The 27,947-nt window shown below is 36.7% G+C and overlaps 1 protein-coding gene across 3 annotated transcripts in view; it reads right to left on the reverse strand.

Moving 5' to 3' along the window:
* The window catches only part of IL6ST (interleukin 6 cytokine family signal transducer), a 50,938-nt gene that overhangs the window by 19,604 nt on the left and 3,387 nt on the right, over positions 1 to 27,947 (reverse strand). For 2 of the 3 annotated variants that reach the window (XM_081233001.1, XM_081233002.1), the window contains exons 2-7: positions 15,770 to 15,848; positions 9,672 to 9,977; positions 8,648 to 8,768; positions 4,177 to 4,343; positions 3,474 to 3,628; positions 1,538 to 1,697 (exon numbers count right to left, since the gene is read on the reverse strand). In XM_081233001.1, coding sequence (XP_081089127.1) covers positions 1,538 to 1,697; positions 3,474 to 3,628; positions 4,177 to 4,343; positions 8,648 to 8,768; positions 9,672 to 9,977; positions 15,770 to 15,833 — 973 coding nt within the window. In that variant the 5' untranslated portion in view covers positions 15,834 to 15,848. Of the gene's footprint in view, positions 1 to 1,537; positions 1,698 to 3,473; positions 3,629 to 4,176; positions 4,344 to 8,647; positions 8,769 to 9,671; positions 9,978 to 15,769; positions 15,849 to 27,947 lie in introns of those variants that run through there. The other variant, XM_081233003.1, reaches the window with a different exon arrangement.

Below are 27,947 nucleotides of genomic sequence, written 5' to 3' on the forward strand. Positions count from 1 at the left end.
AGACAAATTAAAATAAATGGAGTTACATGTAGTATAAGTTTACTACCTGATGTTGGGATGAGTCAATGTAATGGGATATTATAAAAATGAATTCACAGGATTGTTGTAATAATCACCAACCATGTGAAAAAGCACTTTACAAAACATCAAATGCTGATAATTAGGTTTTAAAAATTCAAAATTTTTATAAGTATAATTGCCAAATATGGTATTCAACAGAATAAAAAAGGATCTGAATAAAATCTAAGCAGTGATGTGCTGATCATGAAGAGGTAATTACAGGTGACAAAACAGAGAAAAGAGGAAAGGCAGACCAGGAAGGCTGGGGAAAAAGCTGCTGGTACAGGGAGTTCAAATAGATATATACATGAGTACAGTGCAGCGCCCCGAAAGAATAAAGAACATGAAGTTATAAAGGAAATTTTATGGGCTGGAAATGGTTCCTAACATAAAGAGGACCTAGAAGCTTCTTTCACTAATTTGAAGAAAAGCATAATCCAATGGTTCATAACTTTCTGGACACCAGATATCTCTTTGATTTGACAAGGTTATGTACCATCACTCCAGAAAATTCACACAAGTACTAACCACAATATTTTGTCAACGTTTTGAAGTAGTTCAAGAACTCCCCCAAACTGACCCAAGTAGTTTTAAAGGCCCCAAGAATATCAGCTTAAGAATTCCTGACCAAGACAAAGGGATCTGATCGAGGATTCCCAAACCAGCAATAGTAGGATTACTTTCTTTCCTGGCATTTATCAAAATGAGAGAAAATTCTTGGTGGAGAAGGGATACTTTACTTTTCTGCCTTTGACATTCTCAATTCATGTAACTCTCACGAAACCTCTGGAACAGCTCTATGGAAGTGAAGGGATACAGGTGGTAGGGAAGGTTTTAAAGCCATGGCTGCTGCCACTGACACCTAAAGGGTGACCATGATAGGAAAATGTTCCGAAAAAAACCCCAAAAAACGAAAAAAAACCTATATGCCATAGGATTATTTCTTGATGTCTACAGAAGAAATTTTATTGTACATTGTGTATCTTTTTATGCCTTTTGGATTCTACACTATATACACTGTATTATCATGAGAAAAAAAGGGAAAATGAAAATAAATCAACCAACCAAAATGATAAAAAAGAAAAAATGAATAAAAACTATAGTACAAATATCTTCTTGATACTGAGGGTCTAAAGCACATTTTGCTAGATAGTGATTTTAACGATTCAGGATATGATTCTCTAGTTAGATATTTCTGGAATACTCTCCTTTATGTTCTGGATTACAAACCGTTAATGGTTTTCTCATGGTATCTAACACTATTGCATAATTTTCTTTAATTAGGTATCAAAAAGATTTGTACTATCAATAATGCATATTAGAGTTTACACTTGATATACTTTTTTGAAAAGTGTAAAATATCAGTTTGAATAAAATGATCACAAAATAAGAAGCAATGAGATCTGTATTATTAAAACCAGACATAATTTATAGTCAGAATTCCAATGCTTTTTTCTTCATATACTTATTTACTTACTATCTTCATATGTGATCCCACTCGCTTCTTCACTCCAGTCACTCCAAAATCCTTTACCATCTTCCTTCATACAACGAATCCTAAACACATATTCTGTAAAAGGTTTAAGGTCCTGGACAGTGAATGAAGATCGGGTAGATGCTGTATCTTCAGGAGGAATCTGAAAACAAAGCAAATTGACCAAAAAAACCCCCGAAGGTATTTATTATAGGTCTTCTAAACAGCCTAAGATTTTAAAAGCTAATTAATGAAATAAGACTAATAACTAATGAAAGAAGACTAATTTGACTCAAGCTCTGGAGAGAAATAAATGCAAGTGAATAAGCAGTCAAAATCAGTAAGGTTAATAGGTTTGGGAAATACAGAAACATCTATTACTAATCCTTTCATCCTTTCTTTTCTTTCTTTCTTCTATGCTCTTATAACACTCAGGGTCTCAGCAGGAAAAAGATGGAAATTCCAATTAGAATTTAATTCAAGGAGGGTTTACTATAGGAAGTATGGGCAGAGTGTATAGGCAATACTCTGGGGCTTCTAGGTGCTACCACCTTTAGATCCAAAGGGATGAGAGGCGGTAACAGAACCTGGAAGAACAGGGTCACAAAGGGTTAACTTGAGAGGAGCAGTGACCTCAGGTTGAGACAGGAAAGCTCCAGGGAGGAAGCAGGGAAAATAAATATGCTGATCTCACTTCTCTCTCTCCTCTTGCCAGGACCCCTCCTCCCATTAGCTAGGAACTCACTAGGAAACTAGAGAGAACCAACAGATAAAATCCATACAGGTCAGCATCTCCAGACAAAGAGTAGGGTGGAGAAGGGTAGAGTGTAGATCTAGATAGGCAAATGGAAGATATCCAGCCCAATTAAGAAAAACAAAAGCTATCTTTGTAGATAAACTTGGTTTTCAAGAAATAAAGACAGAGATAAGTAACAGGTTCTCTCTACCACTCTGAGATTTCAACACTGAATACCAAATAGGTGTTGAGTCTTTTTTGTACCAATGAATTAAGATTCTATGATATTAAAAAATATTTTGAAGAACTTTTGGTATGTATCCTCTCTGTACAATCCTCATGTACAACATGAAGCATTAATCCATTTTGGTTTGTTGCTTTTTCTGATTGTATTCTGAGCCCTTTAGATAAGTGGAATGGAGGACAGCAGTAGGAAGGTCATGGGCTCAATTCCCTTCTAAGCTCATTATTGCAACCAGAGAAACAAAGCAAAAGCATTCTGTTAGTGATAAATGGAGTTACAACAAAGAATAGTATGGGGAGCTCAATGCTATGATGACAGCCTTTTGAAAAGCTCCAAGTACTTCTTTTGCTGATAGCGTCATCTTTGGGTACACTGTCCTTTTCCTTTTCGGTCTTACAATCCCTTCCTCATGAGTTGGCAAACTTTCTATAAAGGGCTAGATTGTAAACATTTTAGGCTGTGGGCCAGACGGTCTCTGTTGCAACTACTCAACTCTTTCTATGTAGCACAAAAACTGTCAGAGACAATATGTAAACAAATGTGTGTGGCTGTGTTCCAAGAAAACTTTATTTACAAAAACAGATGACAGGCTGAATTTGGCCTGCAGATGTCGTTTGCTAACATCCTGCTCTACCTTATCTGCATAATCTCTTCATTTTTACTCCTCTACTTAATCTATTTCCTGTTATTTGTGGTCCTTTCACCTCTTGTCAAAAATGCTATACCCTATCATCCTGCATCACTTCCATATTTCACTTAAAAGCTACTGTACTGAGCAAAACTGTATTTTCTATCTGGCTGTCTTCCTGTTGGTCCTTGCTTGAGATACAGGATCTTGAAAAGGTGTCAAGCAAAATACTTCACATAACCAGAAACTTAAGACATTCAGAAAATGATTGGGATTTTTAGGTTAGTGGGTTGCAAGAAAGACTTTGAATAAACAGTAACTTTCAATTTACCTGGTTCCAAGTTGAGGCATCTCTGGTCCTATATTGAATGTTATATTTCAGTCTTATAAAACTCTTAATACTTGAGTTGATCCATGTCAATTTTAAAATACTAGACAGTTCCTCTGAGTTGCTGACTGATAAATTACGTGGTGGATTGGGCTTCACTGAAGAAATAAAATAGATCCAATAGATTATAACTTCTTATACAAAGTCAAATATACTCTTTAGATTTTATTTCACAGTATTCTTTTATTCTCACCAAATGAAATAATTTCTCTAAAAGCAATGCTATGCCATACTATTATAATGGAAAGGAAAGGCTCCTAAAGAAAACTCTAGTTTTCTTCCTTGTCAGCTTATTACGTGTGTTAATCTTTTCAGGTTCAGATATTAAAAGACAGTTAAGTATTTATGATATATGAAATTTAAAAAAGAATAAAAATGGAACATGTATCTTACGGTTACAATGCTATAAAATGTTTGATATTTGGACAAATACCAGAAGATAATAGTCAAAGTGAAAACAGCTGTGAGTGTGGTTGGATTATGGATATTTTTCTTTTTCCAAATTATTTTTAATGCTGTTGATAAAGTGAATTTGTAAAAGTCACTAAGATAAAATAAATGCTTGTTTCTACATTAATTTAACTTAAAACTAATTTATAAACCACTGTATATTCTAATAAATTCTCAAATTTAGGTTTATAACTACCTTTATCTACAGGATCAAAATTGATATGATCTGAGGTAACGTTCCCAAGAGCATTCTCTGCTTCCACCCAGACTTCAATGTTGACAAAATACACAGGAGAATAATCAACAGTACATGAGGTGCGGGTGTCACGTTTTGCTTTACAATCATCAAACTTCTCTGTTGCCCTAAATACAAAAATGGTAGAATCAGTCATTAAAAATAGATTTGAAAAAATTAGAGTGAAAAAGGTTATTGAAAAGAGTTTGCTGAGACCCAAATTATTATAGCTTAGAATAAAAAAGTTAATTCCAATAAGTTTAGAATAAACCGTTGAACACTAAAAACAAAATTTGTTAAAAGTTCACCTGTTTTTCTTTAAAACTGAGTTTGATCTATATCTTAAAACACAAAATTATTTTCAAAATTTTACTCCGAGAACATTTAGAACATTATGCTCTATCCTCATTGACCTTTCTCTAAAAATTATTCATTTCCTGTGATATTAGTACTGTTTCTTTCCTTTCCTGAAACAAAATCTTTACTGTACCAGCAATGTCTTTCTTTAAGCACAGTATGCTAGGAGGTGATAGGGTAGGGATAAGAATTTCTATCACCCCAGAAAATTCCTTCAATCCCTTTCCAGTCAAACCCTGGCAACCACTTTCTGATTTCTATCACCATATAAAATTTCAAGTGATGTGACTATATTTACTCACATATGTTTAAATTATGTATCAATTAAGAATATTTATATATATACTTGCTATTTTTTAAAACAGGAGGATACATCAAAACCAAACCAAAACAGGTAACTTCTAGAGCAGCAGTCCCCAACCTTTTTGGCACCAGGGACCAGTTTCGTGGAAGACAATTTTTCCACACACCGGGGGTGGGGGGGGGTTGGTTTCAGGATGACTCAATCACATTACATTTATTGTGCACTTTATTTCTATTATTATTACAATAATATATAATGAAATAATTATACAACTGGAGCCCCGAGCTTGTTTTCACTTGTCACTCACTGATAGGGTTTTGATGTGAGTCTGCAAGCAGTTGATTTATTATGGTCTCTGTGCAGTCAAACCTCTCTGCTAATGATAATCTGTATTTGCAGCCACTCCCCAGCACTAGCATCACTGCCTCAGCTCCACCTCAGATCATCAGGCGTTAGATTCTCATAAGGAGCTAGCAACCTAGATCCCTCACATGTGCAGTTCACAGTAGGATTTGCGCTCCTATGAGAATCTAATTCTGCCGCTCATCTGACAGGAGGTGGAGCTCAGGCAGTAATGCGAGTGAAGGGGAGCAGATGTAAATACAGATGAAGCTTCGCTCGCTTGCCTGCTGCTCACCTCCTGCTGTGTGGCCCGGCTCCTAACAGGCCACAGACCCCGTCCGTGGCCTGGAGGTTGGGGACCCTTGCTCTAGAGGAAGGGAGGAAATAAGGTAAAGGACACAGGGAACAGAGACCTCTGTGAACATATCTTGTCTTAGAAAATTCTTAAAAACCGAAAGCAAAGGTCTTCCCTGGTGGCGCAGTGGTTGGGAGTTCGCCTGCCGATGCAGGGGACACAGGTTCGTGCCCCGGTCCGGGAGGATCCCACATGCCGCAGAGCGGCTGGGCCTGTAAGCCATGGCTGCTGAGCCTGCGCATCCGGAGCCTGTGCTCCGCAACAGAAGAGACCACAACAGCAAGAGGCCCGCATAACGCAAAAAAAAAAAAAAAAAAAAAACCGGGCCTCCCTGGTGGCGCAGTGGTTGAGAGTCCGCCTGCCGATGCAGGGGATACGGGTTCGTGCCCCGGTCTGGGAGGATCCCATATGCCGCGGAGTGGCTGGGCCCGTGAGCCATGGCCGCTGGGCCTGCGCATCCGGAGCCTGTGCTCCGCAACGGGAGAGGCCACAACAGTGAGAGGCCCGCATACCGCAAAAAGAAAAAAAAAAAAAAAAAAAAAAAAAAAAACCTCCAGACACACACACAAAAACACAAAAAAACACAAAAAAACGAAAGCAAAATGAAACATATGAATTCTTATATTGAGTTGGTAGTGTAACACACAGAAAGGAACTATTTCAAGTAACTCTAAAAGAGTAACTTAATTATGTCCTTGGTGAGAGAAAAACAACCTTAAAATTCTTTTTAGTAATCACATTGTTGGTGCTAATATTGGAATTGTTACTCTGTAGCTGTTTTGTTTACTGTGGAATAAAGCAAATGAATAATTATGTCGGTGTTGCTGGGAACTAAGGTTTTCAGCACAGAAGAAAGGCTATGTAGATGTTAGATAGAATTAAGTAAAAACCTATAGTCTGGCTTTTAAATTGGAAATACCAGTATGAGTTCATGATGTATTTTATCTTAAAAACATTCTTAGCTCTTTCCACTGAAAAAGCCTAGAAACAACAACCCAGTAGCAATGAGATTTCCAACACCCAGACTGTAGTCTCTAAATAGTACTTCACACTAACTGGAACCATGACTACTTCAGAAATGGTTGATATTAAGATGAACCTGGAACATCATGTCACTTCAGAAATCAGGAAGCTATCAAAGACTAATGAAGCTGTGTCAAAAGGATGAGCCAATTTGAAAAGTTCCCACTAACCAAAGATGGGACGATTTAAGTTTAAGAAGAATAATAACTGTAATGGATTAAAACACATCAAATATGTTTAGATATGAATCCATAATGAGGAGAAAAACCCCTTACATCTACCTTTGGAGGATGGTAGGGAACCAACTTATAAAACTGGTTAATAAAGGGAAAATATTAACACCATTTTGCTTCTATGAACTGTACCTCAGGGTAACCAATAGTTGACGGAGAAAAGCTTTCTTTAAGTATTTCGGGTGAAAAAAAAAAGAAGAAAAGGATAGAATACCATTATTTTGTACCTCATATATAAATAATGATGACTGATGAATGCTCACACCTTTAAGTGAAAAACTAATGGGAAACAACATGGTTAAATTCCAAAACCATTCTGCTGAGTCATTAATCCTTTCACAAAAAGAGCACATACTTTATGATTCCATTTATATGACATTCTGGAACAGGCAAAAGTCTATAGGGAAGAAATGAGACAAGTAGTCGCCTTGTGCAATGTGGTGAAATAGGGTGGTTGTTGGGCTTGACTGGGAAGGGGCATGAGGGTGTAATAGTACAGTAATGTTCTATATCTTGACAGGGGTTTAAGTTAGACAGATGTATATGCACTAGTCAAAACTCACTGAATAATACACTTAAGATATGTAAGCATATCTTGAGAGAAAAATAAATTTTCTTCTTTTTTTTCTTTTTTGGCCACACCATGCAGCTTGCAGGATCTTAGTTCCCTGACCAGGGATCGAACCTGTGCCCCCTGCAGTGGAAGTGCGGAGTCTAACCACTGGACTGCAAGGGAAGTCCCAAGAGATACTGATACATAAATTTTACCTGAAAACAAAAACGTTCCTGTTTTTGTAAACATCTAGTTAATTAATCTAATTAATGGTGTAAATGCTGAAGTGATTAAGGGTGAAGTACATAAATGTCTGTAACTCACTTTGAAATGCATTAAAAAAAGAGATTGGTAGATGGAGACAAAGATGCACAGATAAACAGGTATGTGATAAAGCAAATCTAGTAAAATGTTAATTGTAGAATCTAGGTAATGAGTATGTATAAACGTTCACTGTAAAATTCTTTCAACTTTTCATTATGTTTGAAAAAAAACTAATGGGGAATTTTATAATACCCGAAACCACTGCTCAAACTTAGCATAAGAAAAACAATCAAACATTATGTGGTTGTTCCTAATGGAAGTACACATCACTCCTATGAATTATTTTTGAAAAAAAAAGAAAAAGAAAATCTGATTAAGAGTCTAGATCTAATGACAAGTTTTAGGAAATAAAGGGACAGAGGAATGTATTAAATAATGTGTAACCATTATTTTAATAACTGAATTGCAAAGAGAAAGGAGAGAGAGGTGGAAACTACGGTTAAGAGAGACAAGACATATGAATTGGCAATATATGGTGATTATTTACATCTTGAACAAATGTAAAAATACATACATATATCTACGAGACAACCGGGAAAATCGGAACACTGATTAAAAATGTGACAATATGAAAGTATTTTCAATTTCATTTGGGTATGTCGTCATGTTTTTAAAAAAAGTGTCCTTATCTTTTAGATAGATGTACTAAAATATTTATGGATATGACGATATGATGTCTAGATTTTCTTTAAAGCAATCTGGGGTGGGGTATATATAAAATAAGACTGGTCATGAGCGGGTCATTATTGAAGCTGGATGATGAGCACATGAGGATTTCTTACACAATTCTTTCTACTTTCATGTTTCAGATGTTCTAAAATAAAGAGTTAAATAAAATGTTTAAAACTTTGCATTTAGTATTACTGCTTGACAAAATAAAAATTCTAGCACCAAAGGCTAACTTAATAAATTCAATGCATAACAAATTTAAAATAACTTGCCATTCAGATTTTAAAGTGTAGTTTGTTTCCAGGTGCGTTTCCCTTCCAGGATCCCACTGACACATCATTTTCTTTCCTTCGTTCACAATGCAACTCAAATTTTTAGGTTTTTCTGGAGGCACTAAAAGGGAGAAATAAGCAATTCTCAAAAAGCTTTATATTCACAAATAACATGCAATTTATATACTACTCTAGACATTTAAAACAACCTAAATTAGATAGAAAAAAACAAACCCAAGAAAAAAGGACATAATGAAAAACTGGTGACTAAAGAATTAATTTCTTTTCTATTTAAATTCAAATCTTTTCGATAGTAACATACATTTTCTATCATAATTATCATTAATAGGTATGTTTCAAATTAATTTTCTACACAAAATCTACTTTCATTTATAGCTGGATAGCATTATCAACTGACTTCCCCATTAAATGTATTTTAAAATAATATTTGAATGTTAGGAAGAGGCAATTAAATAGAAGCAAAAATGATTCATTTATATTTCTCTCCCTATTGCCTTCCCAAACTCTGCTGGAGGAAAAGCAAATGCCAAAATTATAGTTTTAGGTGATCCACAAATTTGGTAATCCATTCTTGGATCATACTAAGTTTACTTATTTGCCTCAACATGGAAGAAGGACTCTCTCCAGTACTTATTCACCTTCTTTAGGTAGTTGCTTTACACTGCATTTTCTCAGCAACTAAGGGAAATTGAAACTTACTATGAATACAGTCACAGATTTCAATTCAACATTTTTTGGGGGTGTCTAATGTCAAAATAATTTTCCAGAAAACTGACAGATACTTGGCTTTCAGGAAAAATATAAAACTTGTATTACTCTTTAGGTTTTTCGTATATTTGTAATGCAAATGCAGTTCTACTTCTAAGCTCATTAAAAAAAAAAGTCCAAAACTCACTGAGCTGACAGTTTCTGCATTTCATACAGACCAACAGACAACAGACATTAAAGTTGTAATTCAACAGTCATGACAAAGTCTGAAGTAAGAAAAAAGTAAAACACTCACGGCCTGAAATCATTCTGATTCCATAAACATTCTGATCAATCTGTCCAAATGTACGAATGTTGCAAGTGAGTTGAATATTTAATAAAGATACATCTGTAAATGTGACACTAGATGCTGTTCTGTTTATGACAGTATATTGTTCAAAAGGAACAATAACATGGTTTGTTTTCCAGAAAATGTAATTAGCATTCACGTGAAAATAATCCATACATTTTTCCTTTAGCACACAAACTGCTGTGAAATTAGAACCAAGTTGTACAACTGAAGATTCAGGGTGGATATGACCACATGGATCTAGAAGTTCTCCTGAAAAGGAACAATAACAGAAAATATAAAAATGGACTGAATTTTTCTAGTACAAAATGATATTCTGTATCAATGCAGTTCCTCAATCTTCATTAAAATATCTCTAAAGACACAAAAAAAGAAGAAACACTGTGAAACTTAATATGATCAGAATTTAATGTCTAAACTTGTAAAGAAATATACAAATTATATGGCAGATGGCGCTGAATTAAAAAAAAAACAAACCTATGCAAGCGTCAGCCCTTTTTATACTATTTTAACTTTGTTTAGGAAACAGTTTGCCTGCAGCATGATTGATATTTGCTCTGCCCCCAATCCTGTTCCTCGATTCAGACCCAGCATCTAAATTAGACTCTCCAGAAGACAGGCAGTGGTCTCTGCTCTTTGCCAGTCCTGAATTCCTTTGGAGGTGCAAATGGGGGCATGGAAAGATAGTCTACATTGTTCATATATCAAAATCAGACAAAAAGGAAAGAGCAAGGGAGCAGTAAAAAACAGAAAGACTAGAATAAGATGGCCAAATACATTGGTTTTCACAATAAGTATATGGGGTAAAATCTCATATTAAAAAACAAAAAATCAAATTGTATAAAAAAATAAAATACAACCATATGCTTCACCTATCACCTACTCCATGTTGATGACATCTAAACCCCTGTCTCTGGCTCTAACTTCCTAAGTTTTCAGTGGCTTATAAGACATCCACCCGAGATATTCTGTAAGTACTTTAAAGTGAACATGTCTAAAGCTATATGCATCATAGTCCCTTCCAAATTTACTCTTTCTTATTCTTATTTCTCTACCTCTGCTAACAACACCACTCCCATCCAGCCATCTAGGCCGGATAACCTTGTAGTCCCCTCTCTCTAATTAGCCTCCTCCCCTGAGTCTTCTGTATTCTTAGTATGTATATCAACCTCTTCTCATCAACCCTATTTTGGCTGCTGGTGCTTAGGCCATCATATTATACCACAATCTGACCTCCTTCTAGTTCATCTTACATATAGCTGTCAGAGTTACTGTTCAAAAATGAATATGCCATTTCCCTATTTTAAATTATTTAATGGCTATCTATTACGATCAAAATAAAATTCTCAAATATTTGGCATGATTCTATTCTCTTTCTCTATTCTCACTGTCTAGAAACTTAAGGCAGCTTTCTCTGGTGAATCCCATTTACCAATGGGATGTGAAGTTCTATCTGAGCTTCAATTTCTTCACTCGGAAAATGAAGTTAATAATGGCTATCTTTTTTTTTTAATTTATTTTTAACATCTTTATTGGAGTATAATTGCTTTACAATGGTGTGTTAGTTTCTGCTTTATAACAAAGTGAATCAGTTATACATATACATATGTTCTCATATCTCTTCCCTCTTGTGTCTCCCTCCCCCCCACCCTCCCTAATAACGGCTATCTTGAAAAGATTTTTGAGATCAGAAATTAGTTATGTAAAGAACCTACTACAATGCCTGGTATTCAACAGGCCTCCAATAAATGGTAGCCTATCATCATTACTACTACTCTCCAGAGACAAGTAATCTAGTCACATTGATGGGGTCTGGAAGGGTCTCTTAGAGGTGACTAGTTCTAGCAGTTAAGGTAGAAGACATACAGAATCAGAGAATTACGAAACTGAGAAAAACCTTGGAGATCATTTACTTCAACACTTTATTTTATAAAGAACACTGAGATACTTTTACCGAGTCAACCTCAAGTATCAGGCAGATTCTTCCAATTCCCAACTTGGTCCCAAGTTAGACTGCACAAAGGATAAAACTACTTTAAAAAGCTAAACAATTATCTTCTTATTCCACACCTCTCATAAAACCCATAAGGCCCATAAGTCAGAATATTTATTTCTTTGTTTCAAAACCTATGATGTGGCCTATTTACATGACCTTGCCATTATTTATACACATCTATGGCAAGTTCCAGTGCACAAACTACTCTAAATTTCGATCTTGTGGCATACTAATAAGTTACCTTGTGATACTGAGCCAGTCCTTAAAACTCCCTTGACCTTACTTTATTCCTTGGTAAAATCATTCCTGTTTTACTTTCTCTATAATATTTGGAGGGAACAGTACCTATGAAATATACTTCAGAGTACTAAAGAACATTAAGACACAACCAGAGACTAAATAACAATTTTTAATCACATAGAATAAGAGAAATACTAGAAATGGGCAAACGTTCCTGTTTTCAAAGTGAAACACAGGCTCACTGAAACCACCCCATACCAAACTAAACCCATTTTTATAGGACTACTAGGCTACTTGAGATCAAATTTTAAAAAGAGAGTATTTTAATTTAAATAAAGGTATTTAATAAAGTTAGTTGGGATATTCATGTAGTCAAGATGAAGAACTGTGGATTAGAATATACTATAACAGATATTAGGGGCTTTCCTGGTGGCGCAGCGGTTAAAAATCAGCCTGCCACTGCAAGGGACACAGGTTCGGGCCCTAGTCCGGGAAGATCCCACATGTCGTGGAGCAACTAAGCCCATGTGCCACAACTACTGAGCCTGCGTTCTAGAGCCCATGCACCACAACTACTGAAGCCCGTGCACCTTAGAGCCCGTGCCCCACAACAAGAGAAGCCACCACAATGAGAAGCCCATGCACCACAATGAAGAGTAGCTCCCACTCGCTGCAACTAGAGAAAGCCCACGCGCAGCAACGAAGACCCAATGAGGTCAAAAATAAAATACATAAAATAAATAAATTTATTAAAAAAACCAAAACCAAAACAGATATTAGAATGAACATTATGAAACTGCTGATATTTAGCTATTCTTGATCTACAAAAATAGAAATTTCATAGCTTCAAACTAATAGATTTTTAATTGGTCAATTACTCATACATAAAAAAATCACTGACTAAAAATATCAATGAGAGGGAGACTTAAGTAGTATGCTGAAGTGCCTGCCCTCAGTCCTTGGGGCAGACTGTATTTTCCAACAAAGGTCATACCTATATATGTGTCCCATTGCACATGCTCAGCTTACAAAGTGACTGATACTCCTTCTACAAAGAAATGGGGTCTGTATTCCCCTCCTGTCCTCAGATCTGTAAGGGTGCTTATGCCTGCTCCAGCCAACAGAGTGTGCTAAGTGACTTCCAAGGCTAGATCATCAAAAAAATACAACTTCTGACTAGCTCTTTTTCTCTTGGGACATTTGCCCTTGGAACCCAGCCACATGCAAGGAAGCCAAGGGCACGTGGAGAGACCACGTGTGGTATTCTGGCCAAGAGCCCCAGCAAAGCCCTCAGTCTACAGCCAGCATCAACACCAGACATATAAGTAAATGAGCCTTCAGATGATTCCAGCCCCCGATCTTTGAATATTTTAGCTGAGGCCCCAGACATCAGAGCAAAGAAGAATCAGTCTGACTGTGCCTGTCTGTATTCCTGACCCACATAAACCATGAGAAATAATAAGTAATGTCATTTTAAGGCATGAAGTTTTAGAGTAATCTGTGTGGCAGCAATAGATAATGTAGTCCTGTTATTTGCAACATTTTTATCAACAACTTGGGGGAAAACAGAGAGAGAGACAGAGAGAGACACACACACATTTATCAAATCAGCAAAGGACAAGACTATAATGGATTGCCAACAATTTGGATGATAACATTAGGATTCAAAATTATGTTGAAAGATTAGACTGATAGGCTAAATGGATTTTGCAAGAGAGAAAATTATCTCCTATTTAGGTTGGTAAGAAATAAATATGTGAGGGAGAAATGGCTTAAAAGGTAACTCATGTGAAAATGATCTGAGAGGGCTTCCCTGGTGGTGCCGTGGTTAAGAATCCGCCTGCCAATGCAGGGGACACGGGTTCGAGCCCTGGTCCGGGAAGATCCCACATGCTGTGGAGCAACTAAGCCCGTGCGCCACAACTACTGAGCCTGTGCTCTAGAGCCTGCGAGCCACAACTACTGAGCCTGTGCGCCACAGCTACTGAAGCCTGTGTGCCTAGAGCCCGTGCTCTGCAACGAGAAGCCACCGCAATGAGAAGCCCACGCACCGCAACGAAGAGTAGCCCCCGTTTGCTGCAACTAGAGAAAGCCCGCGTGCAGCAACAAACACCCAACGCAGCCAAAAATAAATCAAATTAAAAAAAAAAGCTGTGAGAATTTTCACTGACTGGTAGGTAGCTTAACATGAAACTATGGTGTATCTTAGTGGGCAAAAAACTATGTTGCTTTAATAAAAATAATGTTCAGATCAAAGTATGTAATAAAATCACTATACTCAGACCATGTCTAGTTCTGATACATTTATTTTTTTCTTAAGTGCATTTTATTCAATAATAATAATAAAATAATAAATAGATAAAATAATAATAAATATATTATTACTATCCTTTTAAATAATTCTTACTGTGGGCCAGGCACTGCCCAAATGCCTTCTGTGTATTAACTCATTTAATTCTCACAATAACCCTAGGAGTTACGGACCGTTATTATCCCCATCTTACAGATCAGGAAACTGAGACATAGATTAAGTGACTGGCTAAAGTTTCATAGTTGCTAAGTAGGAGAGGTGGGATGGTATTATATTTTAAATGTGATATGGGAAATTAAGAGAAGAGTCAGGAGGGTAATCAGCACATAGAGATTGGAAGCCAAGTCCTATAAAAGAATAATTAGGTAAATTTAGTTTGGGGAAGAGAGGGGTTATAGACACAGGAAAGCAGTCCTTCAATACTTGAAGAGTTGAACATGGGAAAGGAAAGTGGGCCTACTATAGAAGGATTTCTAGGATTAATGAGAAAAAGTTACAAGGAAGAAAATTTGGGTTCAAGACTAGGAAAGACTTAAATAAGGAAAAATTTCAACATAAGGTTTGTATAATTCAACTGTTTAAAAAGAGGCTGCATTCTTGAACTTGAAGAGGGTTTGACTTAGAGCAGTGCTTCTCAAACTATCTGTGGTGAAGGATCAGTTTAGGTTTTCTTCTCCCCATCTTTCACAAACTTATACTTTTGTTTTATATTCATGTTCAGTGGGACAAGTCCACTGATCACATGCTTGGATGTCACGGCTATGTCAAATTGTTAAAAGAGTTTCTAAACATTTATTCTTAATTTCTGTACTCATCTCATTGTGGACCAAAAACAACCAGTTCTCAAACAGGCTGTGGACTAGTATGAGCAGTACTGCTCTAGGTGACCTCTTTATTCTGTTATCACAATCACACTGCTGCTCAGTGACACCTCTGGAGTGAAGGTTAAGGAGTGAAGTGCTAAAAGTAACAAATTTCCTATTTCTTTATTTATAAAAACAAACAAAATAAACCCTTTTTTTCCTTCTCTACGTTAAAGTTACTGTTAGTATAGCTAAACAGGATTTAGGATTACTGAGTAATTGAGTGTTTCAACTCAAATTATACAAATTATAATTTATCAAGAGTATTTTTTACTTCTTAAATTCTTTTTTTTTTTTTTTGGTACGCGGGCCTCTTACTGCCGTGGCCTCTCCCATTGCAGAGCACAGGCTCCAGACACACAGGCCCAGCCGCTCCACGGCACACGGGATCCTCCCAGACCAGGGCACGAACCCGCGTCCCCCGCATCGGCAGGCGGACTCTCAACCACTGCGCCACCTGGGAAGCCCCCTTAAATTCATTTTTAAGACAACATCATTCTCTCAATAATGATCCTAGAAAGAATAAATATATAAGCATAATTAATTATTCAACATAAGCTTAATTATGTAATTATACAAAAATATACAAACCTAATTTGTGGGGTTGGGAGGTAGTATATTTCATGAACCTTACCTACAGATTCAGTGGTGAGGAAAATAAACACGGCTTGCACTATCCAAGTTTGCAATGTCAACATCTTGCATAGATATTTCTGTAAAAGACACATGTAATATTATTTTAAATATTTTTACTCTTACTACACATAATAAATTCAGACAATTTCTAAAGCTCTTTTGTTTCCATTGTATAGCTGTTTTCTAAAAGGTGGTAAAATCCTTATGAGAATGCAGAAAACAAGTTGAAGTCTTCAGAATATTTTTCTTTATTCCCACTAAAGTTATGGCTACATAAAATATTACTGGGAAACAATTTATACTTTAAGGTTAATTAAAAGAGCAATTCTGTTTCCGTATTATGAAGTCTTGCACTATTAGTAAATACTCTGTGAGACTGAGAGCTTCAGAGAGACAAAATTCTACATGGCAAAACCCAGCATTAGCAACTTCAAAAGATAATTGACAAAATGGGTGAAAGAGTTTGTAATTCATAGCCTGACCAAAAATATCTCCTGACATAAGAAGAATGCCTACAAATCACTAAAAAAAATTCCAACACCTCATCTTGCCTGTTTAGAAGAAAACAGGCAAGATGAGCTGAACAGGCAGTTTATAGAGAAGGAAATACAAGTAACTCAAATATATGAAATAATACTTTCAACCTCACTCATAGTGAGATACAAATTAAAACAACCCAGACAAGAATGCAAGATGATACAGACACTTTGGAAAACAATTTGGCAGTTCTTTACCAAGTTAAAAGCACATGATAAGCCTCAGCATTGACACTGACAATTATATGAAGTTCAAAAACAGGCTAACTTAATCTATGGGGATAGGTCAGAATAGTGGTTCTCTTTTGGAGAGAAGGTGGTGGGAGGACAGAAGGGAGCATTCTGGGATACTGAACATGAGCCGTACACTTATGATTTGTGAACTTTATTGTATACAAGTTGTAGTTAGTAAAAATAATAAAACAAACAAAACTATTGCAATATCATTCTCACCTTGAATACTGGCAAAAATATAAAAACTAAAAAGTTACCAACAGCGTTATGAGAATATGACATAAAGGCATTCTCATACACTGCCAGTTATAAACTGGCATAACCTTCCCATCAAATTGTACACCTAAAACTATGAATTTTATTGTTTGTAAATGAGACCTCAGTTAAAAACAAAAACCCTACCCAGACAAGGTATATGGCCAATTTTGCGCTATCAGTCAAAATTAAAGTACATGTACGTTTGAATCTAATGATTCTACTTCTAGTATGTTATCCTATGAATATAGGCAAAACAACACATGTACAAGGTTATTCACTACAGCATTCTTTTCTTTTTTTTTTTTTTTGCAGTACGCAGGCCTCTCACTGTTGTGGCCTCTCCCGTTGCGGAGTACAGGCTCCGGACACGCAGGTTCAGCGGCCGTGGCTCACGGGCCCAGCCGCTCCACGGCATGTGGGATCCTCCCGGACCGGGGCACGAACCTGTGTCCCCTGCATCGGCAGGCGGACTCTCAACCACTGCGCCACCAGGGAAGCCCTACAGCATTCTTTTTAATAGTAAAAAGCTGAAGCAACCTAAATGTTCATGAATAGGGGACTAGGTAAATTATGGCATATCCAAATATAGTATACATGTAGTCATTAAAAAAAGTACAGATATAGAATCATATCTAAAATACATTGCTAAGGTATACAACAGTGTATTTGTTATTTATGGCCAAAAACAACAAAAAAGGCAAAACATATACTCATTTCCTTATATGTGCATAAAACATCTCTAGAAGGATAAAAATTCAAATACTGGCTGCCACTGGCTGTTTGAGACACTAGAGTGGGAGGGAGACTCTACAGTGTGCTCTTTGTACCTTTTCCAATGTTGTACCTTGTGGCTTCAGTAGAAAACAGAAAATAAATATAATTTAAATAAAAAGTACTTAATGTGTATCTCTCCAAGATAAAACTACTAACTTCTTGATGAGGGCTTCATAGTACTACACTTGAAACATAGTATCATTTTACAAAATATAAATACTTTTATACTCCCTAACCAGGTAACAGTCACTCTATAACAAAATAATTTGATAATGAATTGTTTAGACTGTCTCAGGTAAAGCTATAAAAGAACTAAGTTGCAGGATGCATTTTCCTCCACCTATTTTATTCCTTACTTCCCAACTTTAAATAGTCCCAGAGTAGAAAAATCTACCACATCATTCAACTGTTCATCAAAACAACAGAAAAGAAAAATATCTGAGCGTGTTGGTAGAGTGGTATGTGGTCATGTCATCCTGACCACCTACCCTACCAAGTACCTTGTTCACACTGTAGAGAGGTTTCTTTATAGTTCTGAAAACTGGCAATCTTTCTATTTATGTACTATAGTCTTATAACAAAACTCTGAAACAAGAAGTCCCATGGGGCTTCCCTGGTGGCGCAGTGGTTAAGAATCTGCCTGCTAATGCAGGGGACACGGGTTCGAGCCCTGGGCTGGGAGGATCCCACATGCCGCGGAGCAACTAGGCCCGTGAGCCACAACTACTGAGCCTGCGCGTCTGGAGCCTGTGCTCCACAACAAGAGAGGCCGTGATAGTGAGAGGCCCGCGCACCGCGATGAAGAGTGCCCCCCACTTGCCACAACTAGAGAAAGCCCTCGCACAGAAACGAAGACCCAACACAGCAAAAAAAAAAAAAAAAAAAAAAAAAAAAAAAATTAATTAATAAACTCCTATCCCCAACATCTAAAAAAAAAAAAAAAAAAAGAAGTCCATGAAAGTTTGATTACTTCAAAGCAATTAGATTTATGTGAGCAGTGCCATGAAACACAAATAAAAGGAAAAACAGGCAAAGGTAGGTTTCGCATTTTAACAGTTAGAAAGTAATGTTTCCTAATTTTTAAAGGATTGTCATTGAAATGTGATAAAGGAACATCTATTAAGGAACTTGATGTCACAGTCCAAACCTAAGAGATGGAGACACAATAGTATTGATACTATCTAAAATATTATATGCAGTCTCGTCCACTTCATTTGGGGGCTTATCTTGTTTTAAAATGGATTGAATTGATAGTACTCTGCTTATTTTTCCCCTTTCATTCTGTTGACAGCAGATAATCAATTTAAAGTTCTATTATTAGCACTATCCTTTCTCCTCATGTCTTGCAGAATATTCTATGCATATATTACAAGCACATATTGTATATATTGATTTTCCTTGAAATTCGCATGTTATTTTGGAAGGTTCTGTGAAGCCAAAACATGACCACTAACCACAGACACAGGAAAGGATTTTTCCAAGAACTAAGCGGTTGTTCTACAGCAGCAATTCCTCAACTATGGTGCTTTCAATATGGTAATGTGTTGAAAGGAGGCATAAGATGCATCATAGGGCTTCCCTGGTGGCGCAGTGGTTGAGAGTCCGCCTGCCGATGCAGGGGACACGGGTTCGTGCCCCAGTCCGGGAAGATCCCACGTGCCGCGGAGCGGCTGGGCCTGTGAGCCATGGCCGCTGAGCCTGTGCGTCCGGAGCCTGTGCTCCGCACCGGGAGAGGCCACAGCAGTGAGAGGCCCGCGTACAGAAAAAAAAAAAAAAAAAAGATGCGTCATAAATAATTCACTACTATTAATGTTAAAGTAACAAAGTTTATGGATGATTTAGCTAAAAAATTAGAACAAATCCAAAGCTATCCTTAAAGCTGTTTGTTCTTACTTTAATTTCCATGGATGTTTTAAGTGGGAGAAAAAGTAGTGGAGTTTGATTGTTAAATATTTAATAGTTTAACCCTTTATAAATTATTTTTATTCCTATGGATTGTGATTTTTGAGTTTTTTCCCTTTTAGTTTGATAAAAAATTAGGATAGAATGAAAAAGAATAATAAATTTAGATTTACGTTGCATGTGAGGAAGACTGTCAGTATAAACCTTATTACTACAGAAACAGTACTACTATAACTGTAGAACAGTAGATGAATTACGACTGCCAAATAGAAGGCAAAGTAATATTTGTTGAATAAATAAGCTGAGCAGGGATCAGGATGGGGAAATTTCAGTATGGTACCTTTTACATCATGTCATACACAGTAGTGTTATTATGGATAAATTCGCAAAAAGTCAGTCATGCCTACATTAACTGATTATCAAATTAATTATTTAGAAGGTTATCCAACTCTGGGTTTCCCTGGTGGCGCAGTGGTTGAGAATCTGTCTGCTAATGCAGGGGACACGGGTTCGAGCCCTGGTCTGGGAAGATCCCACATGCCGCGGGGCAACTAGGCCCGTGAGCCACAACTACTGAGCCTGCGCATCTGGAGCCTGTGCTCCGCAACGGGAGAGGCCACGACAGTGAGAGACCCGCGCACCGCGATGAAGAGTGGCCCCCGCTTGCCACAACTGGAGAAAGCCCTTGCACAGAAACGAAGACCCAACACAGCCAAAAATAAAATAAAAATTAAAAAAGAAGGCTCAACATTAAAAAAAAAAGTTATCCAACTCTGTTCTATTCCATTACTACTAATCATGAATTCATAATAACTAATACTTGTATACTATTTCACATTACACAAACTGCTTTCATGTAAGTTATTTCACTTGATTCTCCCAATATCCTAGAGAAGCAGGTGGATAGGGCAGGGATCATTATTTTATTATTTTTTTAAAGGTTTTTTTTTTTAACAGTAGTTTTAAGTTTACAACAAAATTGAAAGGAAGGCAAGGAGATTTCCCACAGACCCTCTGTCCCCACACACGTATAGCCTCTTGCATTATTAACATCACTTCTCACCAGAATGGTACATTTCACCAAAGATGAACCTACATTGACATATTATAGTCACCTAAAATCTCTAGCTGACTTTAGGGTTCACTCTTGGAATTGTACATTCTTGGGTTTGGAAAGGCAGGGATTAATTATTGGAACTTTACAAAAGAAAAAACAAAAATTCAGACAGGGTAAGGTACTAACCCAAATCACAAAATTAGTAAGTGAAAGAGCAGGGATTTGAAACTAAGTCCTCTGCTTCTAAATGTCCTACTCTTTTCGGTGGGTCTCACGGTAGAGAGAGGAGGGTCTTGTTTAGAAAGACAGTTTTGACAAGTTTTTATATGTGTACTTAAATTCCTGCCACCTACTGGTCTTTCAGGTTTTGAGAAAGCATCTCATTTTAGATATCTTCTGAGTTTCAGTATAAAGCACTCCCATAAACACTTATATAAGAGTATTCAAGTATCCTAGTGTAGTTTTGCTACGTGCTTGGAAACATTATTGGCTCCCCCATGCTTAATCCAAACCTCCTTGATATCCATGTATGTCATAGACATGTGAAAGGAACATTTTGTTGAATCTGATAAAAGCAGTTAAAGCAAATCTTACACAAAATCATACCTTTTGTCTTCCACTAGCAGTAAGTTAAGGCTACTGACTCCTCAACCGCCAAATTATTATATGCACACAGATGTAAAAATTCATTTTAAAATCTGCTCAGTATTAGGTTAAATTCTAGCATAAGGAGCGGTCGTTCCTCTTTGAAATGTAACAAGATAACTTCAAACTCAGATAAGGGGTTGAATCCCCCACTATTGTTTCACACACGTTAAACCTTCGATATAATTTGATAACATATAAGAAATTTAATCTATAACAAGGATATTTTTAAATGCAAAGAAAATACATAATTATTTTAAAAGTTTCAAATGAATAGGAATTGACAATATGTCATGTGAAAATCCCCTATAATCCCATCAAGATAACTGTGAACAATTTGGTGTATAATCTTACAAAATTTCTATGTGTATAACTTTATATTGTATAAATATATACTTTATCAGTGTATAAAAATGGGATCACAAAAATGTTCTGTAACTTTTTTTTCCCCTTAACACTACATATTGGACATCTTTCTAAGTCAGTACATAAAGAGTAATTCCTTGTAGCCTTTGCTCAAATTCACCTTCTCATACAAGTCTTTTCTGACTAGCCTATATTGCATATCCTCCCTTTCCTGTTTTTTTCTCACTAGCACTTAACCTTCTAAAATAGGCTGGCAAACATTTCTTGTAAAGGGCCAGATAATAAATATTTTAGGCTTTGTGGGCCTTCAGTAAGGCCAACCAACTGTGACAACCAACTAGTAAACTGCTTTTGGAGTGCAAAAGCAGTCAGTGACAGTATGTAAACAAACTGGCATGGCTGAGTTCCAATAAAACTTTATTTATAAAAGGAGAATGCATGCTGGATTTAGTCTGCAGACCATAGTTTGCCAACCCCTGTTCTAAAATACTATTTAATTAACTTATTTTGCTTATAGTCTGTTACGGGTTGAGTTGTGTCCCCGCAAAAGATATGTTGAAGTCCTAACCCCCAGTACCTCAAAATGTGACCCTGTTTGGAAATAAAGCTGTTACAGATGTAATCAGATGTTAAGATGTCATACTAGGAGGCTTCCCTGGTGGCACAGTGGTTATGAATCTGCCTATCAATGCAGGGGACACAGGTTTGAGCCCTGGTCTGGGAAGATCCCACATACCGTGGAGCAACTAAGGCCGTGTGCCACAACTGCTAAGCCTGCGCTCTAGAGCCTGCGCGCCACAACTACTGAGCCCATGAGCCACAACTACTGAAGCCCGCGCGTACAGCCCGTGCTCCACCACAAGAGAAGCCACCCCAATGAGAAGCCCGTGCACCGCAACGAAGAGTACCCCTGCTCACAACAACCAGAGAAAGCCCACACACAGCAGCAAAGACCCAATGCAGCCAAAAATAAATAAATAAATATATTTTTTTAAAAATGTCATACTGGAGTAGGGTGGGGCCCTACTATAATATGACTGGTGTCTGCTATGAGACAGAAATACACAGGAAGAATGCCATGTGACAACAGAGGCAGAGATTAGAGTGATGCAGCTGTAAGCCAAGGTATGTCAAGGACTATCAGCTACTATCAGAAGTTATGAAGAGGCAAAGGATTCTATCCAGAGTCTCAGAAGGACTTTTGGTCTCCAGAACCTTAAAAGAATAAATTTGTTTTAAGTTTGTGGTACTCTGTTATAGCAGCTCTAAGAAACTAATACACTGTTTGTGTCCCCAAAATAGAATGTGAGCAGATGAGGTCGGAAATTTTGTATGTTTTGCTCCTTGCTATATTCCTAGTATCTAAAATCATACGTAGCATAGTTTGAGTCTTTTTCATATCTTCCATAACTCTACTTTTTGAACATACAGAACACAGTTATGGCAACCACTTTAGTGTCTGATAATTATAACATGTGTCAGCTTTCGGTTAGTTTTGATTAACTGAATTTTCTCTAATACGTATATTTTCATGCTTCTTTGCATACCTGGTAATTTTTGATTAAATGTCAGACATTGTGAATTTTACCTTGTTGTGTGTTGGATACTTTTGTACTCCTATTAAAGATTCTTGAACACAGAAGCCTGTCCTGTTCCAGGACACAGTTATTAACTTACTTGAAAACAGTCTGATCCTTTCGGGTCTTGCTTTTAAAGATAAGTTGGGTGGGATTGGAGCAGTGCTTATTCTGGGACTAATTATTCCCTACTACTGACACAAGACCCTTCTGTGTACTCTATCCAATGTCTCATGGATCAAGATGGTTTTCAATCTGGCTGGTGAGGACAGGCACAATTCCTAACCCTGTGGAATCATTAAGCACTGTTACCTCTAATCCTTTCATGAGCTTCTTTCTCAGTAGTTTCTTTTTTGTTGTTGTTTTTTGTTTGCTTTGTTTTGGCTGCACCTCATGGCATATGGGATCTTAGTTCCCTGACAGGGATCGAACCCACACCTGATGCAGTGGAAGTGTGGAGTCTCAATCACTAGACTGCCAGGGAAGTCCCGGTAGTTTCTTTATATGCATGCACTCAGCTAAATAACTGAAGGGGACTCTGAAGCTTTCAAGAATTCTCTTGTTTCAAGAGTTTCAAGATTCTCCAGTATTCTGTTCTATGAACTCCAGCCATTTTCTTCAATTCAAAGAGTATCCACTGAGCTTAGCCTAGATTTCCCCAACCTCTGACATGGTTTGGAAACTCTCTCAAGGTAGTACGCTAGTTCAATCATAGGATCTACCTCATTTGTTTCCCATCTCACAAGATCATTGCCTTTCATCATCCAGAGTCCAGTGTCTTGATTATCTCTGTATTTTTTCTGTTTTATGGTTGTTTCCCCGTTTTGGCCAGAAGTTGCAGAGTCATTTGGATACCAAATCAAACAAGGATTACACAAGAAAACTATTGTCAAACTATTATGAATTGGTGTGAAAAAACCTAAATAAAGCATATGCAAATTTGTTCTAGCAATGTATTTAAAAGAAAAAAAAGCCATAAATACTAACAAGTATTTTGCCTAAAAATACAAGTATGGTTCAACATGAGAAAAGATACCAATGTTATCCGCTATATTTTCTAATAGATTAAAGACAAAAATAACACAATCATTCCACTAGATGCTTGAAAAGCATCTGATAATATTCAACAACTGTTCAGCTACAATTTTTAAATAACAACAAAGTATTAGAAAACTAGACTGGGGCTTCCCTGGTGGCGCAGCGGTTGAGAGTCCGCCTGCCGATGCAGGGGACACAGGTTCGTGCCCCAGTGCGGGAAGATCCCACATGCCGCGAAGCGGCTGGGCCCGTGAGCTATGGCCACTGAGCCTGCGTGTCCGGAGCCTGTGCTCCGCAATGGGAGAGGCCACAACAGTGAGAAGCCCGCATACTGCAAAAAAAAAAAAAAAAAAGAAAGAAAACTAGACTGAAAGAGACCATCTTTATATTCATGAAGTAGATAAGAGGATGGACTCTGTAATCAGACTGCCTGTATTCAAATCCCAGCTCCTCTATTTTTTGTAAAACATCTTAGGCAAGTTATTTAATATCCCTAATTTTCATTTTCCTTAACTGTAAAATAAGGATAACCCCACCACCTACTTTCGTAGGACTTTTGTCAAGATTAAATAAGTCAGGGGAGGGGGAAGGGTAAACTGGAACGAAGTGAGAGAGTGGCACTGACATATACACACTACCAAATGTAAAACAGATGGCTAGTGGGAAGCAGCCACATAGCACAGGGAGATCAGCTCGGTGCTTTGTGACCACCTAGAGGGGTGGGATAGGGAGGGTGGGAGGGAGACACAAGAGGGAGGAGATATGGGGATATATGTATATGTATAGATGATTCACTTTGTTGTAAAGCAGAAACTAATACACCACTGTAAAGCAATTATACTCCAACAAAGATGTTAAAAAAAAAGATTAAATAAGTCGGTATACACCGAGTGCAGTGTAGTATACATCTGCCATATACTACATACTCAGTAAATGCTAACAGCTTTATCAGTGTGGCTCTTGGTGTTGCTGCCACAGTACTTTATCAGAAACCTATAGTAAACATCATATGTAAAGATAAAAATTAAAGGCATTCCTATTAAGGTCAGGATTCAAACAAGATGCTTGATGTCATCACTTATTCAACATTGTTCTAGAAGGCTTAAACAAAAATATAATAAACAAAAAACAAGATATAAAAATGGAAAAAGAAAAACTTGTAGATGATATGAAAACAAAGAGAATCAAATAACAAACTATTAGAACCACTGAGAGTTTAACATAACAGCTGAACAAAAGATCACCAAAAAACCCCTCTCTCAGCAATAACCAGTTAGAAAATGTGATAGAAAAAAATCCTATTGGCAATAGCACCAAAAACTAAACTATATCTAGGAAAAACAATTAAATCAGAACAATGCAAATAGTTTATGGAGAAAACTATAAAACTTTACTAAAAAGTTCATTAGTAAGACTTCAATATCATGGAACAAATATATATATATATATATATATATGGGGGGAGATATTGGTTCTTCACAAATTAATATATCAATGCAATACAATTTTAATCCAAATTGCAAAGTGGTTTACTTTACAAACCAATTTAAAATTTCACATAAAATATTAGAAAATGGCCAAAAGCCAATTTTCAAAAAGAAAAAAACAGAATACTTGATGTACCATCTATTAAGATATACTATCAAGTTATAGTAATTAAAACATGGCATTGGCATAGGAATAGAAAATTAAATCAAGTACAAAACAAAAAATACAGAAACAGACCCAAGTATATATAAGAATTTAATATCTTATGGGAAAAAAAGCTACTGGTATCACTGGGGAAATAAAGGACTATTTAATAAATAGTATTGCGACAACTGGCTCCACAAGCAAAAAAAATAAAGAGTCCTACTTCATCACAGATACATACACTCCAGATTGATTAAGGACATAAATGCAAAAGTAAAATTGTAGGACTACTAGAAGAAAATACAGAGTATGCTTATGACCTTATAGTTAGAGAAGGTCTTTTACAAATTATATCTTTGACTGTTTGAGATCTATGAAAAGGTTTAAAGAGTACTTTGATGACCATCCATGTTCTCACCATAGCTTAAGAAATAAAACATTACAAATATAGTTTAAGCCAAATAAACAGTTCTTGCCCTTAAGAAGTTCAGTTTAGAGAGGTGGAATATGCACAGGGTACTACAGGAGCATAAAGAATACCCAATTCAGACAGGGTCCAGGACAGCCCATCATGAAGTAAGAGTAAAGGTTTTCTGGACAGAGATAGTAGCATACACATGAACTATACACCATCTTTGACTCTATAACTGTAGATCACCAATGGCAAAATCCCAGAGCATGCCAGTCTACAAACCAGAGCTGTGCTGTCTGAAACATTTTGTGTTAGGGAGAGTGCGTAGGGGAACACACACAACAGAACATCCAAACAAAAACAGATTGTGCAGAAGACCAGTATGAAATGCATTATTCAGAAGTAATGCTAAAACTAATCTACCTTAGAGCAAAGGGTGAAGCTGATTAATTTGGATCAAGAGCAAATGAAAATTTGGAGGTTGAATATTCAAATTTTAACAGGGCAACAGATTTATTGTGCTGAAAGGAATGAAGCTCTTGCTACGGGTATGTATACATTCAGCTTTAAAACAATAATCTATACTATAGCCACATTTCAAGAGATGTAGCTTTCTTACTCATGTCAATTGGCTAACACTTCTCATTAAATCTCACTAAGATATACTAGATAGAATAAAAAAGAGATTGTAGCCATTGTGACAATATCACAAGCATTTCTGAAGCATTTCACATTGTTGACCACCTCTGCTTTCTGACTTTCTCATATCTCTTGGTTTCTATGTAACCATATCTTGTGGTTATATTCTTTCCTTTATTTACTTTACTGTCTCCTTCACCGAATTCTCTGCTAGGTTTTATCTTCTGGCTATGAATGTACCCAAAAGTATTTGGCGTCTACTATTCTTTTAAAATACCAACTTCTTCAAAAATGTATGACTTCAACTACTACCTTCACACAAAATAATTTCAAATATTCTGACTGAGATCTTTCTTCTAATTTCAGTTATGTATCATCATCTTGGATATTCTGCCTCTGACTCAAATAAGCTTAACAGGTCTAAAAACAATGTACACATATACACATACTCATGCCCACATAAATACATAAATGCATGCACTTAAAAAAAAAATCACAGTACTTTTTTTCCCCCTCATCTAAAAACACTCACCCTTCTTGAATTTCCTACGACGATGGGGTTCATCATTGCCTCTTGCCTATCCATTACATTCTAGCTTTTCTCAGTTACAAATCTTATTCAGTCTTCCTTCATGATCCTTCCCACTTGTTTTGTCTTTTCTACCCTCCACCATGACCAACCTAATTTAGGCACTGCTCACCTCAATACTTATAACTGCCTTCCTGCTTCAAGTCTCTTTTTTCCCTCCAAATCATTCTGAACATTATTATTGATAGATGAAATCTCTCTAAGCATACTTTAAACTTGTCACTCTTTTCCTCAAAAGCTTTTTAAAGAGTGAATAATAATGCCAAATATTTCGCTATTTAAGAACCTAAAAATTTGGTTTCAGTGTGCCTGCCCAATCTATCTTCTTCAATATTTAAATCTGTTCTAAAAAAACCAAAACTCTCTACTCTGATTTTGCCCTCAAGCTCTAGAGAAAACAGCGAGCAATCTGGTTTCTACTCTGATCATGCTGAAATTATTTTTGTAGTTTCCCAAATGCAAAGCAAATATTTAAGCTCTTCATTTTACTTGACTTCACCATGCCATACACAATTTG

Source organism: Mesoplodon bidens (genome assembly GCF_964165515.1).
Source record: "Mesoplodon bidens genome assembly, chromosome: 4".
NCBI lineage: Eukaryota > Metazoa > Chordata > Mammalia > Artiodactyla > Ziphiidae > Mesoplodon > Mesoplodon bidens.